This window comes from Cavia porcellus, unplaced genomic scaffold (genome assembly GCF_034190915.1).
Source record: "Cavia porcellus strain 051 isolate PalLab524CR breed Dunkin Hartley unplaced genomic scaffold, mCavPor4.1 scaffold_4, whole genome shotgun sequence".
Classification (NCBI taxonomy): domain Eukaryota; kingdom Metazoa; phylum Chordata; class Mammalia; order Rodentia; family Caviidae; genus Cavia; species Cavia porcellus.
In genome coordinates, this window is record NW_026947487.1 from 99,475,990 (window position 1) to 99,488,956 (window position 12,967).

A 12,967-nucleotide genomic window follows, 5' to 3' on the forward strand; every position below is an offset into this window, starting at 1 on the left:
ATCTATTGGTGCTGTGTCTGCTATTACCTCTTTCTCAGGATTGGGGGCCAAGGAGCCTTTCTTGTTGCTCCCTCTTCCCATATTCTTTGTTCCTAATATATGCAAGCATATAAAGGAGGCCCAGCTTCCTTCCCTGTCTGCCATAGTCTGATTGAATTGCGCCGGCTAGGTGTTACCGCCCACCACAGCGCACCAGAAAGTTGCAGACCAGGCAGCCTATGAGGGGCTGCCCCTCCAGGTCAACCTACCTTCAAGCGCTGGGGACCTGGGCTGTGCTAGCTTACTGGGTCTCAGCTAGCAGCGTCACGTAGGCTAGGCACTGCTCACCAATCCCACTTGAGAGGGGGATACGTGACTGAAGTCACTACAGCGCCCTGTTCCCGCAAGTCTGCCCAGTCCCAGAATGTCCTCTGTTGGAGTCTCCTAGACAGTGGAAGAGTCCCAGTTTCTCTCACTCACCGCAGGTCGATGCACAGCTCCCCGCCCATATTGCTTTCAACTCCATTCACCGATTCCCGTTCTCAGAGCTTTCACACGTCTCTCTCCATGCCGAGCCGATGCAGACGCAGCAAATCACGGTTTCCAATGGCGCAGCTCTAGCTTCCACACTGAGGCTTTTCTGTTCCTGTTATAGCACGAGGATTGCGTTTCCAGTTGGTTTCTCTCAGCCCAGTTCATTCTTGGATCAGCAGGGCATATCTCCTCTTGCTTATGATTGCTTACTTCGCACCATTCCTGAGTTGTAAACTGGGTCTTTCAGAGAGCCTCCGTAGCTGCTGCTACCTGCCCGCCATGTTCTCTGAAGTCCTCGTGGTTTTTAATTTTATAACTCATCTTTTTAAAATAAAAACTGTGAGGTAAAAATAAGTAAGCTAATACTTTGATTTTCATGTACCTAATGGCTTTTTAATGGTTTGAATATCTCTTTTCTGTCTCAGGTATACTTAAAAGCGCCCATGATTCTGAATGGAGTCTGTGTTATATGGAAAGGCTGGATTGATCTCCAGAGACTGGATGGTATGGGCTGCCTGGAATTTGATGAAGAACGAGCCCAGGTAGGGTGATAACAGGCTTTGCTGAGCCTACTTGTTTTATGTAGCCTCTAATCTTGTCGTTTTCTGGGAACCAATTTTACATAGTCTTTAGGGGTAAATGTAGAATGTATTACATTTGAGCAGTATCGAGGAATCCTGAAAATATCGAGATCCACATTCTTGTCCTTATTTTTGGAAAATTTTACCTTTCGTGATACTAAATTTTATTGAATTTACTTGATGGAGACTTAAAAGTCCAGTAATGTCTGCCCTTGATCATTAGAACATTGTGAGAATAATACTTTTGGAATGTCTAAATAAGGAGCTTAGCAAATCTCCTCTCCAAAAATCATGAATAAACTGGGAAAATACTGTTTTAAAAAATTAAAATATTTATTTAAGGTTTTTGGATATTAACCAAGTCATACAAATTGAGAGGCATTTATTCAGTCAGAGCTGTTAATTTTAGTAGGATCAGTGACAATCTGTGTGTGGCATTCTAAAAGTCAAGAGCTGCTGCCATCCCTTCCCCAGTTGTGTGGTCCCTCAGTTTTTACACTGAGTAAGCTCTAAAGGCTGGTTAGTCTGCTGTCCTGTTAGGACTGACTTTACTTAGAGCAGAGCTCGGGGGAAAAAAACCATGCCCAAGGCTAATGTGGAAAACAGCAAAGGTCTCATTGACAGTTTCGTAAAGCTAATGTTATAGAAAACAATAAAAAGGCAGTTCGGCCAGAATTTTATCAAGGAGATCTAAGGAAAGAGTTAACTAAAGTGGCTGTACTAAGAAGATATTTTCTCTGGTTTAGGTGTACACATGCAAAACTATACCTGCTATAAAGGAAACATACAGGATCTTTGCAAGCTTCTAGTCCCTAGCTAAGCACAGAGTAACTGGAAAACTCCTTGAACTTTGAAAGCATTCTCTCCTGATATCCACAGAAGCAGTGGCAAAGGACAGAAGCCTACTGGTTCAAGATATTTAAGTGGAACCTCTGGCCAAGCACTGGCTGACATGATAGCTTAACTGTGCAGACATAGGAGTAACCTCCACAAAAGCAAGCCTTAAAAAGAAAGGAAAAGCAGCATCAACTTAGCAGTGATTTCAGCATCTAGTCTATGCAATACACTAAACAAAAAGCACCAAACAGCTCGATGCAGAAATCAGAGTTATTAAGTGTATTATTTGAAGTTTCCAGTTACCAACAAAAAATTATAAAAATGCAAACAAACATTTTGAAAGTGTGATTCGTATACAGAATAAAGAGCAGACAGTACACAAGGCAAGTGCTTTACCACTGACCTATGTCCCTTCTCTTTGAGAGACCCAAATGTTGGTTCTGAGAGACAAAGTTTTCAGAGAAGTTAACTTTAAATATGTTCAAAGGACTAAAGGAAAAGTCTTTCCTTTAAAGATTTAAGGAATTTATGATGACAGTAGCTCTATGAATAGACAAAATCCATAGGTTTCATGTTGTTTTGGTGTTTGCAGTACTGGGGATTAAATCCAGAGTCTTTGCACCTGAACTACATCTCCATTCCTATTTGTTATTTATGTTTAGACAAGGTATCACTAAACTACTAAGTTGCCCTGGCTGGAATCAAACTTGCAATCCTCTTGCCTCCGCTTCCATACCTGGCAAGAGGTCTAAATTATAAAAAGAATTAAATAAAAAGTCTAGATTTAAAAACAGGTATCAGTTCACAGAAAAATTAGTGAACTTGAAGATACATTAATAGAAATTACCTGGCCTGAAGAACAAAAAGAAAAAATAAGAAAAATAGTCCATGAGACCTGTGGAACACCCAGCACATACTACTAGTGTAATGAAAGTCCAGAAGGAGAGGAGGTAGAAAGGCAAAAAAAAAAAAAAAAAAATACATATTTTAAGAAATAATGAGAGGGGCTGGGGATTTAGCTCAGTGGCATAAGCGCCTGCCTTGCAAGCAGGCAGTCGTGAGTTCGATCCCTGGTACCGATGAAAACGAAAAAGACAAAAAAAAAAAAAAAGTTAAAAAAAAAAAAGAAATAATGAGAGCCATATACGGTGGACATGTTAAAATCCCAGCACTTGGAGGCTGAGACAGAAAGATGAACCTGGTTCGCAAAGTGAGTTCAAGGCCAGCCTGAACTACATAACAAGACCCTATCTCAGAAAACCAAAACCAAGTGAGATGTGGCACATGCCTGTAATTACAGGAGTTGGGAAATGAGGCCAGCCTGAATTATGTAAAGAGACCCTGTCTCAAGAAAAAATAAAAAAATAATAATAATAATGAAGTCACAATGAAACCCCTTATTCTGTATAATTGATAATTGCTGATAATAAAAAGAATGGAGTGGGGCTTGGAAAAAATAGTGTATTAAAAACTCCCAAATTCAATGTCAGATATTATTCTACATTACACAAAAACCTAGTGGACTCTAATTAGAATAAACACAAAGAAATCCACATCCAGATGAATCATAATTAATCTATTAAAGGACAGAGAAAATAACTGGAGCTGCAAGGACTTTTCATATACAAGGAAGTTACATGAGCTTAACAGCTGAATTCTTTTTGAGATCATGGAGACTTAAAGGTAACTGATGATGTATTCAAAACGTTGGAAGAAAATGTAAAAAGCACCAGGTGTTGCTGTCTTTTAATTAATGTTCATCTTCTTAATAAAGTTTAAACATAATGACAAAAATAAAAAGAACTTCCTGTAACTTCTTTATTGTCTTTTCCCATATTTGAAATATCCATAGATAGAGATAAGAATTTTTTCTTATCGAGCGATCAAAAAAAAAAAGCCAGTTGTGGTGGCACACTGCTGTAATTAGGAGGCTGAAAGCAGGAGAGTCAAAAACTAGACCAGCCTGGGCAATTTAGCAAGACCTTGTCTTAAAATTAAAAAGTTAAAAGGGCTGGGCATATAACCCAGTGGTACAATACTTGGCTACCATTTATGATAACTGTAAGTTTAATCTCAAGTACCACAAAAATAAAAGATATCAAAAAATAAAACACTTCACAACAATTTAGCAAGAATCAGTCTCAGAATAAAAAAGTACTGGACTGTAGTTCAACCCAAAGGTCCTGGTTCAATCCCCAGTAGCTTAAATTAAATAAACCCATCTTCCTAGTAAAAAAATTAAGATTCAAAGTTGAAATTTGAGGAGAGGACTGGTACTGGGAATCAGACCCATGATTGCTCTGACACAGCCACTCCCCCTCCCCCCTTTCAACACACACGCACACACCTTTGGTGCTAGGGCTCACACCCAGGTCTTACACATACTAGGCAAGCACTCTCTCCTGACTGCTCTCCTCTTCCTGTATCTTTTATTTTGAGACAGCTCCCTCAGTTGCCCAAGTGAGCCTTGAATTTGCAAACCTCCTGCATTATCATCCCAGAATGCTGAAATTACAGCTGTATTTCACCGTGTCTACCTTCAAAATTTGAAAGAATCCTTGCTCCGTGATTTTGAAATTGGTAAAGAATCCTAACTCTGGGGCTGAGGATTTAGCTCAGTGGCATAAGTGCTCACCTGCCAAGCATGAGGGTGTGAGTTCGATCCCCCCAAAAAACCCAAAATCCTAACTCTTTCAGAAATATGTGTTCTACCAACAAAGTATCTGATACAGAATGGGTGTCCTTTAGCAGTTTGTAAGGTTTTCCTGTTAATGAAGGTAGCATATAAATAACTTTGCTTTTTTATGTGCCTAAGAATGTGGATAAAATTAATTTGAGTCATTTGATTTGAATTTAAGGTTATGTGCTGCAGTGGTGAGTTAAAAGCACCATTTGCAGCTGTACATGTTAAATTACTGCCTTTGAAGTAGATACTGATACTTCAGCAGATTGCTTTTGGTTTTCATGTAATATTCTGATCTCCATAGAGCAGAAAATATCTGTAGTTTGTTTTGTTTTGGAGAGTGGGAGCTGGGTAGGCAACCAATACAATAAAAATAAAATTAGCAAGAATGGTCAGAATATTCTGTATGAGGTCTTTTGATAGGTCTGTTCCTTTATTTTCCACATGGGTTTCATAGACACCCGGCTATGATTTATGTTGATTCTACCTGCTGCTTTATGCAGGTTGTGATATAAAGCATGGAGTAACAGGTTGGTATGACAAGCTGGTGAGGACTAGAATACCCCTGTTGTTATCACTTCAGGCTGGGTCCCTAAATATTACTCTACTTAATAGGTAGCAGATAGTGAAAGCAGCAAAAGCTGTCCTTGACAGGGAAGATACTCTACTTACTTTGGAAATGGAAAGATCAGGATGACACTGGTAATTAATTGCACATCATCTTTCTGATTTGACCATTTGTGAAAGTGTGCATTGTGTTCACTATACGTGCATCTCATTTGTCACCAAGACAAGTTGGAATGAGAAAGTAGAGGGCTATCAAATCTCTTGTTTTACTGTCAAAATTAGTAGTACTTTTTATTCTTTTAGTGAAAAATATCCATGAGCATTGTTAGAATATATATTTGTGGCTAATAATTTTCTTAGGGAATTAGATATCTTGTTATATTCCCACATTTTAGCCTCTCATACTCCACTATTGTACTTAACCACGGTTGACAGTTTTATGTTGATTTGTTGATTTTATGTCCCATCTGCCTTATTGGAACAGATGTCCCTGATTTGTATGATACATTCTGGGAATATAATAGTTATATGTAATGATATTTATAGTCAAGTGTGTGAATTTATATGTCCATAAGTGCTTGTAAATAATAGCACTTATTTAATGCTACTATCTATAATGCTAAGTAGTTTTTGTCATTTAATTTAATCTTTACAGTGTTTTTGTAAAAAATTACTGTGCCCATTTTACATGTGAGTGTACTGAAGCTTAGAGATAGGATACACTTGCTCTGGATTCTAAAGCTATTGAGCACATGGTAAGAATGTTCTTTTTATTTTGTTTTTGTTTGGTTTGGGTTTTGTTTTGTATTTTTGTGGTGCTTGGATTAGACCTACAGGTAAGGCAAGAACTCTTATCACTGAGCTGCATCCTTAGCCCCAAGAATAGCAGTTTGATTACATCTTTCAGTTCTGTGTTATAGACATTGTGTCCCTGAAAACTGTGTAAGTATTAAAAAACTCTACTAACTACTGACAAAAGGGTTAGTGTATAGAGCAAAATATTCAGCAGTACACAGTCCAGACCTATTGTAACACTTAAATAATCAGAGCCCCCATCTTCCCATTCTCCTGCTGTGCCAGGCCCAGCAAGTGACTACATCTTCATTATGACTGCAGGATGGCTGCTGCATCTCTGGGCATTGCAGCTATTCTCAGGGAAAAGGGATGGTGAAATGTTTTTTAAGTGACTGTCTTCGAAGCACCATTAGGTTACTTGTACTTACAATCTCATTAACAGTAAGTCATATGTCCACCCTTTTACAGAGTGTCTCTAGGAAAGTGAATATTGATGTTTGTGGGATTGTTTTAGATCTTTTAGTTTCTTCAAGGGTACTATTGAAAATTCTAGTACACATTCATAAGTAAGTGACTGCAAGATAGGCATAGTGATTCAAGTCTATAATCTCAGCTACTCAAAAGGCTGAACCAGAATCACAGGTTTGAGGCTAGCCTTAGCAGTTTAGTGCAATTCTGTCTCAAAAAGAGCTGAAAAAATGTATAGCTAGTGGTAGAATGCCCCAAGCACTGGATGGGGGGAAAAAAGACGAAGGAGAAAGAAGCATTATGCCTGAGTGGGGGATATAGCTCAGTGGCATAAGCACCTGCTTGGCAAGCACAAGATCCTGAATTTGATTCTTGGTCCAAAAAAAAAAAAAAAAAAATGTGACTGCAGCAATTGAAAATCCTGTGTGGTAAAGAATAGGAGAGCTGGGGGCTGGGGGTTTAGCTCAGCAGCATAAGCACCTGCCTTGCAAGCAGGCGGTCGTGAGCTCGATCCCCGGTACCGATAAAAATGAAAAAGAATAGGAGAGCTTTTTTTTTTTTAATGGGAGGGCGAGTTACCAGATTATGTTTTGGAAAATAGACACTGATGGTGAGTGGGAGAAGTTGCAGTGAAAGATGATGAAAATGTTTCTAGAAATGAAAAGGGGACTAAAAAGCCCAACATTGTGTGGATGGTCAGTGGATGTTAAAGGTTAATTGACTCTGGAGACAAAGAGAGAGTGAAATGTCAAAGAAGTATCTGCCTTTTTTTTTGGTCTTTTTCCTTTTTATCAGTACTAGGGATCGAACTCACGACTGCCTGCTTGCAAGGTAGGCACTTATGCCGCTGAGCTAAATCCCCAGCCCCTAGTAGCTGCCTTTTTAAAAATGAGTTTACCTACATCTGGGTTCCTTCATGTATGGATCTTTAGTAACTAACCAAGAAAAAATTAGGGTAGAATTGTTATATGTTACAAATTTTTCCCCTTTGCCTTAATTTTATTTGGTTTTTTGTTTGTGCGTATGCACACGTGTAGAAGTTTCTAGCGTCCATATAGTTATGTTAATCTTCTCTTTAACTTTTATAGCTTTTGTGTAACAGAAAAAGGCTTTCTTATCCCAAATGATAGGCATATTGACATTTTTTTTGTACTTCTATGGTTTAAATATTGAGTTGATCAGAATTTTATGTTGATGAGAAGGATTAAGGTAAGGAAAAAAAAGAGGAAAGGGTTTTCAGTTAGACTATAATAAAACATGACTACTAATTTGAAATTTCTTTTAAAAGCACACCCAAATTTTTATTTTTGGGGTCTGAGTATGTTGATACTTACAAATACTGCTGTTTCCTTCAGAAAGTAAAACATCCCCAAATTTTAAATTTTATTATAAATCAAAATTAAAATAGGCATTTTATGTATTCTGACAGCAGGAAGATGCATTAGCACAACAGGCCTTTGAAGAGGCTCGGAGAAGGACACGTGAATTTGAAGATAGAGACAGGTCTCATCGGGAGGAAATGGAGGTGAGAGTTTCACAGCTGCTGGCAGTAACTGGTTAGTACTTTCCCCAAAACTCTCAGGCTATGTTTGTGATGTTTGTGCATAATGTCTTTTAATACTTTATCTTGCACTTTTAAAAATTGTACTTGGTTAGTTTGTATTTATTAAATGCAATTACTCCAAAGAAACTTATTCCAATTGTAAGATTGCACATGAACTCATTTATTGGTCTCCATAAAAGTAATTTACTATAAAGTATGTATTTTTTAAATTCATTGATCCAAATATCTTATCTCTTTTTCTAATTATTTTTTCAGATTAGTTGTAAAAATTGAAACATTGTTTAGAATCTTTGGGTTTTTTTGAGACAGGGCCTTGCTATATATAGTTCTAGTTCCAGCTCACTGTGCATCCCAGGCTGGCCTTAAGCTTACGGCAATTCTCCTGCCTCCTGAGTGTTAGGGTTACAGGCATGCACCACTACACCCAGTTAGACACTGAAATTTAGTCTTACCCAATTTTTAAATTTGATGTCTTATTTTTTGTGGATCTGGGATTCGAACACAGGGGCTTCACATGTTAGGCAAGAGTACTACTTCTAACTGTGCCACAGCCCTTTTAATTTTGAGATGTGGCTTAGTCTCAACTGCAGTCCTTTGACCTCAGCCTTCCAGATAGCCAGGCTATATTGGATATCTTTTAATTAATGTATACATTTAAATTTTTTCTACATAAAATTGTACCCTACTTCCAGGGGGTTTAGCTCAGCGGCATAAGCACCTGTCCGGCAAGTGTGAGGTCATAAGTTCGATCCCCAGTACCAAAAAAAAATTGTGCCATACTTTAAAAATTGATATTTCAATAATACACAAATTGTTGAGAAATACAGACTGCATGTAGGAGTTGTATGCCTGTAATCCTAAAACTCTGGGAAGCTGAGACAAAAGCGTCACAGCTTTGAGCACAGCTTAAGCAATTTAGTGGCTTAGTAAGACCCTGTCTCACTATAAAAATACATGTGTACTTGAAAGGGGCTAGAAATATAATGTCAATATGAAGGTCCTGGGTTCAATCCTCAAAACTGCCAGAGAGTAAGAGGGGTGCAATATTAGCTTAGTGACTGAGCAACTTGGGTTCAATCCCTAGTACCTGAACTTACCAAAAAAATTTTAGTTTGTATTAGAGCTAGGCACAGTAGTACCAACCTGTCATCCCAGTACGTTGGGAGGCTAAGGCAGAAGGATCATTATTAGAGCCATTGTGCGCAACTTAGTGATGTAGCAAGATCCTGTCTCAAAATATAGAAAAGCTGGGTATATAGCTCAGTGCCAAGGCCCCAGGTTCAACCCCCAGTGGACCAAAACAAAGTGTACCAAAGGTAGTCAAATTTCTGAGCTGCAGAGAGCAGAATGGTGGTTGCCAGATAAAATCGGAATGGTTGCTTAAGGATATAGACTTAATTTTGCAAGGTGAAGTGTTCTAGAAAGTAGTCACGTAAATACAACACTATTGAACTGTACACTTAAAACTTGTTAAAATGGTAATTTTTATGGTTATGTACTTTACAGTTCAAAAATTTAAACATGGGAGTTACATAATACAGAACATTGCTTTTTAAGGACAAACCTATATATACATTGTTCTGTATTAGCATAAAGTGTGTTACATTTTTATGTGTACACAGAAACAGTTGTTAAGAACCCATGCTTGAGAGGCACTGAGAATGAGTCTAGCTATGCCACTTTGTCACTTTGTACAACTTGACCTTTTGTGACTGAGTTTCCTCAGCTATAAGATAGGATAATTGTGACTATCTCGTAGATCATTGCAAGGATTAAGTAAATACATTTCAAAGCACTTTAGAATGTGTGACACCAACTTGTTGTTATTTCTTTTTTGTGTTGTGTTATAAATATACCTATTTAGAACAAACATACAATCAAGTCTATTTAGTGGTTGATATATTAGATAAAACTTTTAGTGATCGATAAATCCTTTTGTCAATAAGTTAATTTATCTAATGGGCTAATAACAACTAAGAATGTCCCCAGGAGAATAATATAGGAGGGATATGTATAGCATTCTTTTTTTTTTTTTTTTTTTTTTTCTTTAAAGCTTTTACAATTCTTGTGATCAGGATTCTATGCCATTTTCTTTCATTCTGTATTTTAAAATTGAAGGTTTTAAGTGTAATTATAATGTATGTGTTACCTTATATTTCTGACCCTTTTTGCTCATGCTAGTTATACTTTGGTGTATAGAATGTATTTTTTTAACTTTTCATCAAGGTGCAGCTTAATTTATTTCAACCACTTTCCATCTTCTTGCTTGTAATTAGCCCTTCCACTTTGTAGTTTCCGTAGCACTGTAGTATTAATGAAAATTATGTTGAAACAACTATGAACATGACTATCCTTTATTGAGATCCCATGAGATGAACCCCTGATTTTTGTGTCATCGCACATTATCTATCACAGTGTTTTCATATTGTGTTTAGTTGTTAACTACATGTACATCTTCAGATGACAGCTTCTGTCCTGGCTGTCTGTGCACTAGAATGATAGCGCATCCTGTGGAATGAAGTAAATAATGCCTATGAATGGTCTCTGCAAAAATTTTCAAAGTTTACAATTTGATGGATTATTTTAAGTACTAAAGTAGTTAAGTCCCAGTGTGTTGTGCTGGGATTTGCATTATGGCCTGGAAACTAAACAGATAAAAACCCATGGCTTCTGGGCTGGGTATGGTAGCACACACCTGCAGTCCCAGGACTCAGGAAGCTAAGGCAGCTTCGAAAACCACCATGAGTTCAAGGCCAGTCTGAACTACATAGCAAGACCCTGTCTCAGAAAACAGAAACAGAGATTAATTATTTAAAAATTTTTCAGTTTTAAATTTTTATGTTTGATTCTTACAGTGTTGTACTTAAAACATTTTGGGGTGTGTTTAAGGAGTGTCAAATAATTTGTTGCTCAGATAGATTATTTCTATTCAGTTTTCTGCCAGTGATCAAGAACATGAGCTTTGTAGTCAAGTCTGGTTTGCTTTGTCTGCTCCATCACTTATCAGTCTCTCTTTCTTTAAGCCCCAGTTTTCTCATAGAATTTGTTGGAAGAATTAAATGGGAAAATGCTTGTAAAGCACTTAGCATGGTACTCAGTATATGCATGCCTACAGTAAATAATAGCTTTCTAACATACTTCTTTAGCACTAAAAGCTCTACCAGGGTGCTGATTCCAGTTAATTGAATTATCTGGCTAACAAGAATATCCTTTTAGTTCTCTGAAGTATATCAGGGCTCTTTCCCTGCATTAGACCTAGAGCACAGAGAAAACAGTTACATTTTCATCAATGATTTAAGACCCTGTAGTTCCTCACAGCAGTAATTTGAAACATCAATTTTCATAGAGAACTGTCATTTAGGAGATAGGACTGGAATCTGTCTACAGAGCACACACAGGCAGTGGCGTGCAGGGCTTCAGGGTTTGCATATCTTTAGCACTTTGTGTGGGCATTTTACTACTTTGGTTGCTTCCCCCCTCCCCCACCCTTCCTGGTTGTTTCTTACCCAGGAACACTTCTGGTGTCAACTTACTTTCTTGCAGTTTGCCTCTTTGTTTCTAAAAGAGCAAGAGCAGTGGAGGAAAGTGTTTCAATTCTGAATATCTTTGTGGACTCAAGTGTTATCTAATCTGTCATTCTTGTTACACTTGATGAGAATCCCAGAAAAATTGACTTGCTCTCCAAATAGTTCATTAATGAAAGAAAAAATGAGGACTTAAACCATGGTTTCCTAAGTAGGAGGTCTCTGCAAATATAGCCTAGAAGCTAGAAATTAGTTTCCACACCACCAGTAAAGATGGTCAAGCTGAAAAGTAAAGTCTGCCAGGAGAAGTTAGAAACCATTTTTCCCAGAATAGAAAAAGCTGAGGCAGAAAAGAATAATATTGCTTCTAGTGGGTGGTCCTGATTCCTGACTGGAGTTGAGGGCCAGGGAACAGTGGTAGCTCGTGGGTGGCAGGAACCTAGAAAATGGTCTTTGGAAGCTGGAGATTCTGGCAGCACAGAGAGATGTCTGCCACTGTTTAGATAACCTCTGAGACCTCTAGCCCTGCCATACTAAATTTAATCGTACTGCTCATGAGCATTTGAATTACATGTGAAATTAAGGTTCTGACTGTGGGAAGCAGAGCTTTGTTTGTTTAGTGACTCAAGAAGTTTTGATTTTCACAGTGTCTTTAATCTACAAGCAGTTATAAAATTCCTTGGGTATGTTACCATGTGTAAAATTTTGAAAATTTGCTATTCATCACTCATGGTAAGGTTTAGCATTTTCTTTGTGTGTGTTTTCTAAGAAAAGTCTGTTACTAGTACAATATTTTCTTTTGACTTTCAAAGGTAATGGAAGATTATCATTAAATTAGTAAACAAAAACCTATCATGAAGTAAAGAAACATTTATTTTAGTAACCCAGATAAAACACTGTTAAGTCACTAATGCACAATAAAACATTGCTCAAAAAGTACAGAATACTATGCATAACATCATACCTTTGGGTGTTTTTAAAAAGAATATATTGGTTTAAAAGTGCATAGTTTCGGGGCTGGGGATTTAGCTCGGCGGCATAAGCGCCTGCCTTGCAAGCAGGCAGTCGTGAATTTGATCCCCGCTACCGATAAAAAAGATAAAGGCAAAAAAAAAAAAAAAAAAGTGCATAGTTTCCAGGCATGGTGGTACATACCTGTAACTCCAGCACTTGGGAGGCTGAGGCAGGAGGATCATTGCAAATTCCAGACTGATCTGGACTCCAAAATAAGCTCTAGGCCAGCCTAAACTCCTTAGCAAGCCCTTGTCTCAAAAAGACATACATACAGGGCTGGGGATTTAGCTCAGCGGCATAAGCGCCTGTCTTGCAAGCAGGCAGTTGTGAGTTCGATCCCTGGTACCGATAAAAAGGAAAAAGACCAAAAAAAAAAAAAAAAAAAAAAAGACAGACATACATACATACATAAATGACTTGC

The 12,967-nt window shown here is 37.8% G+C and overlaps 1 protein-coding gene across 7 annotated transcripts in view; it reads left to right on the forward strand.

Moving 5' to 3' along the window:
• Cbfb (core-binding factor subunit beta) overlaps window positions 1–12,967 on the forward strand; it is a 51,312-nt gene that overhangs the window by 29,036 nt on the left and 9,309 nt on the right. For 4 of the 7 annotated variants that reach the window (XM_063247479.1, XM_063247478.1, XM_063247475.1 and 1 more), the window contains 2 exons: window positions 939–1,055; window positions 7,874–8,000. In XM_063247479.1, the coding sequence (XP_063103549.1) occupies window positions 939–1,055; window positions 7,874–8,000 (244 nt within the window). The remainder of the gene's footprint in view (window positions 1–938; window positions 1,056–7,873; window positions 8,001–12,967) is intronic. The other 3 variants (XR_010047007.1, XM_063247480.1, XM_063247476.1) reach the window with 1 other exon arrangement.